Source organism: Atta cephalotes (assembly GCF_000143395.1).
Source record: "Atta cephalotes unplaced genomic scaffold scaffold00536, whole genome shotgun sequence".
Classification (NCBI taxonomy): Eukaryota; Metazoa; Arthropoda; class Insecta; order Hymenoptera; family Formicidae; genus Atta; species Atta cephalotes.
In genome coordinates, this window is record NW_012130600.1 from 1 (window position 1) to 4405 (window position 4405).

Below are 4405 nucleotides of genomic sequence, written 5' to 3' on the forward strand. Positions count from 1 at the left end.
TATATATATATATATATATATATATATATATATATATANTTTTTATACAATTTTTATGTATATTCAAAATATTTCTATAAATAAAATTAAGATTTATATTATATGCACTTTTTGCACACTAGATTTAATATTTTATATATTTTTTCCTTTTGTATAAAAAAATAACATTATGTTAGATGGTATGGATCCGTGAGACATGGTACGAAGAAGTTTTAAAGCAATTAAGACAAGGACTTACAAAATGTTACGCAATAGCATTCGAGAACCGTAGAGCAGTTAGTGAAGCTACTATAACTCCCCATACATTGAATTTTATAAAAAAACTTGTATCCACATTTGGTATTGGCATTGGTAAATCTATTCATTTTCTGTATTAGTTACAAAACGAAAGACAAAGAGGAGACAATTTCTCTCTAATATATATTTTGTGACGTGTAGAGAACATATCGTCCTCGCAAAATATGAGCAACTCGTTTAGTTCAGCGGCATCGGAATCTCTTGCACGAAGAGCTCAAGCTACAGTACAGGATCCCGTTTTTCAGAAAATGAAGAGTCAATTCACAAGTGATTTCGATTTCACCGTACCTGGTGCTAAACTACTACACAATCTCATTAGCAAGTTGAAGAAATGGATAAAAATTCTCGAAGAAAAAACAAAACAACTACCCAAGTATATATATATTTTATTTTTTAATTGCTCTTTAATGACTTCTTTTTTACAATTTGTGAATTACAGATTCGTATTGTTTCGCAGGTCTTTCTTAATTGAGGAGAAATGTCGCTTTTTAACCAATTTTAGCTTGAAAACTGCGGAAGTCGAATTACCTGGTGAATTTCTGATACCTAGGGTAAAAAATTAAACTCTAATTATAAAATCTTTTAATACATACAACACAAACACAACACACAACACGTATACATATAATTATAATATTTTATTTTATGACCCAATAAAATATGAGTGAAGAACGGAAGTAAAATTGAAAATAAAGAGATTTACTTTATCCCGATAATTTAAAATTAAAAATATTCAACTGCATGATACTATCTGATACTTAACATATTTTTGTTCAGACAATAAATGTAATGTTCGAGATTGAATAGAGAAGATATCTGTTTTGTTAATTTTTTCTAACATTTCATGTCTTTTAGCACTCGCATTATTCCGTAAAGATAGCGAAATTTGTGCCACGTGTTGAGGTAGTTCAACGACACAACATGGCCGCCAGAAGATTACGTATCCGCGGTCACAACGGTCGTCTCTATCCTTATTTAGTGGTCAATGATGCTGGTCTGGGAGATGCCAGACGTGAGGAGCGCCTATTACAACTATTGCGCATGTTGAATCATTACTTGACCAAACAGAAGGAAACGTCACGGCGTTTCTTGCACTTTACAGTACCACGACTCGTTGCCGTTTCTCCACAAATGAGACTCGTGGAGGACAATCCGGCAGCAATTTCTCTTTTGGACATTTACAAACAAGGTTGTGCAAAACTGGGAATTGAACATGACGCACCTATTGCCAGATATTATGAGAAATTGGCCGCTGTGCAAGCACGAGGTACACAAGCCAGTCATCAAGTGTTGCGAGATATTTTGAAGGAAGTGCAAACCTCAATGGTCTCTAAAACTCTGCTCAAAGATTGGGCATTAAAGACATTCCCTGGCGCCACCGATTATTGGACGTTCAGAAAAATGGTAAGTTTTGGAATGCTTACTTTCAGAATACTATTTTTGGAAAAATCGTGGTTTTGAAATACTAACTTTTTTAGCGTAAAATGTTACAAATTTTTTTATTAATTCTTCCAATTTTAATTAATTTTATATTATCTTATTATTTATTAACTTTATACATATATTAATATAATAACGTAATATAATAACGTAAAGTTTCTTTAGCTCAAGCACAAAATTATTCTTCTTTATTCTGTTTATAATTTCTTTTACCCAATAAAGAAGAGAAATATCTTTAAATTGTTGATCAAAGAAAGTAAAGAAACCTGCCAATATCGAAAAATACAGTCATTGATATACAGTTACAAACAACGCATCTTCATCGTATCTTTATATTTCTATTTTCAGTTTACTCTACAATTGTCTTTAACATGTTTTGCTGAATACGTACTTCATCTTACACGACATAATCCCGACATGATGTATGTACATCAGGATTCCGGTTTAATTAACATCGCGTACTTTAAGTTCGACATTGATGATACCTCCGGAGAGTTAGATGCAAACAGACCGGTACCTTTCCGTCTGACGCCCAATATCTTCGAGTTTATCACAACTATAGGTCAGTCAAACATAATCTATTTGTTGATGTAATAAAAAATGATATCTCTTGTGCTTGAATACATTTTTAAATATTATATAGAAATATTTCTTATAAATTCACTATTGTGTAGATGATTACGAAGTAATCTTTCAGCTTCACGAAGTTAATCTTTTACAGGAGTTTGCGGACCGTTGACTGCTAGCGCAATCGCCACGGCGCGTTGTTTGGTTCAACCCACGTTTCAGCTGCATGCCATACTTCGCGCGATTTTGCGAGACGAAGTAATCGCGACTCACAAACGGCAAGAAGATGCCGAGGGTACATCGCCTGATCCGACTGATCCGAAAGGCGAGCTTCTGATAACAATGGTGACTCGCGCAGTCACTGCGATCGTTACTAGACTGAACTCTCTGGCAAATTTTGATGGTATTGATAGTAAAGTCAGCACGTTGGTAGCCGCTGCCAATAGTCATGACAATCTCTGCAGAATGGATCCCTCGTGGCATCCATGGTTGTAAAACGCAATTCAGCTTAATTGTTTATGTTATCAACGAACGAGGAAAGAATTAAAACTATCATATTATTTATTTGTATGATTTTCATTTTTTTTTTATTTTATATTGACGCTTTCCAATTCAGAAAATTATCGGACTATGAAGAAAAAAACAAAGATAAGTTATACAATACAAAAATATTTATAATATGCATATATATAAATAGGTACATCAATATACACACAAGCCGATATATCTATATATTACTCGAACATTGTACAGCATAAATCGAGACTATTTGTAAACTGCAAATGCATTGTTTGATGCACTTTATTCTCTATCTCTTATTATGTACATTTATTATACAAAACTCACTACATAGACTACTTACCAAGGTATTCTATGTATGTTTCTAGCGTATCATTGGCTGTAAGTTAGATTTTAAGAAACTTGTGCAGATAATTTGTAAGAATAGTTGCTAAGAAGTGGAACACAGACCTGATAAAGTTCTTATTTATTATAATGACATAAATATTTGGAATGTATGAAAATTGTATGAAATAATAAAATTCTTAAAAAAATTATGTTTGTTACTTCAAATGTATCTGTAGTTTCTAAAATAAAACATTTTCTACAATCTGTTCTTTGAGAGAAATGAAAGCATATATACATTTGAAGAATGTTTTATTCAAGAAAAATTTGTAAGAAGCTGTGCACATTGAAAGAATAAGAACAGAGAATAATAAGAATTCCAACTATTTCATCCTATCAGAAATTGTGTATATTCTGTGGTGCATCGTTTCCGATTGATTAAAATTATTTGTTCCTGTTATTCTCTGTTTCTATTTCTTCATTGTGCGCAACCGCTTAGGAAGCACATATTTATATATGAAGGCGAAAATTCTCCAATTTATTCAATTTTCCCTCAAATTACTTACATATTCAATGATGTACAATAAAAAATATTTTTGATAATCACAATCCTTATTTATAAAAATACAATCTGTCCAATTTATTAGATCATTTAGAAAATTTTATATTTAAAATATTGTACATAAATTTTGAACTTATTTTTTTTTAAACATTTTAAAATATAGATATCATGAATGCATTTTCTAGATATTTTCGGAATGTGACTGTATTCAAATATTCGTTTATTACAAGTCTGTGATAAACATGTATATATTGAACATGTATATATTGAAATTATTTTTTTTTAAATGTGCCTCACACACGATGTCCTTTTTTTATTTTTGCAAAATCAATATTTATCAAATTATATATTATTAGTTCAATTATTGAATATAATTATTTTCACTACTACATATATAATCAGTATGTAAATCGCAAAAGACTGTCCATATGGCTAGCACACTGCCATTATAATTGCCCTGCTAATATAGCAGTACAAGATATTATAAAAATGTAAGGCATAAATATTTATTACATACATATATACGTGTAGGATCCACCGGATCCTACAAATTAAGAGAGAGTCTATCGAAATCCCTTGTTTACAAATCTAGCACTCAGTGTGTTCCACTGTTGTAATTATTGTTTGTGTCTTTACATATTATATTTTAAATGATCTTACGATTCTCTTTATTTTCCTACACACACACACACACAC

General features: G+C 31.1%; 1 protein-coding gene across 1 annotated transcript; it reads left to right on the forward strand.

Annotated features, from left to right (window-relative positions):
• Positions 1-176: 176 nt before the first annotated feature.
• LOC105625266 (transformation/transcription domain-associated protein-like) lies at positions 177-2799 on the forward strand. The gene is made up of 6 exons (XM_012206605.1): positions 177-376; positions 467-670; positions 755-848; positions 1153-1701; positions 2086-2299; positions 2459-2799. Exons 1-6 carry the CDS (start codon positions 177-179, stop codon positions 2797-2799), a joined length of 1602 nt encoding a protein of 533 aa, XP_012061995.1.
• The last annotated feature ends 1606 nt before the right edge of the window (positions 2800-4405 follow it).

Bases quoted from the DNA above. Each gene is read 5' to 3' on its own strand.
- LOC105625266 (XM_012206605.1), top strand. From the start codon at position 177: ATGGTATGGATCCGTGAGACATGGTACGAAGAAGTTTTAAAGCAATTA. The intron at 671-754 runs GTATATATATAT...ATTGTTTCGCAG, and splicing joins AAAACAAAACAACTACCCAA to GTCTTTCTTAATTGAGGAGA. The intron at 2,300-2,458 runs GTCAGTCAAACA...AATCTTTTACAG, and splicing joins CGAGTTTATCACAACTATAG to GAGTTTGCGGACCGTTGACT.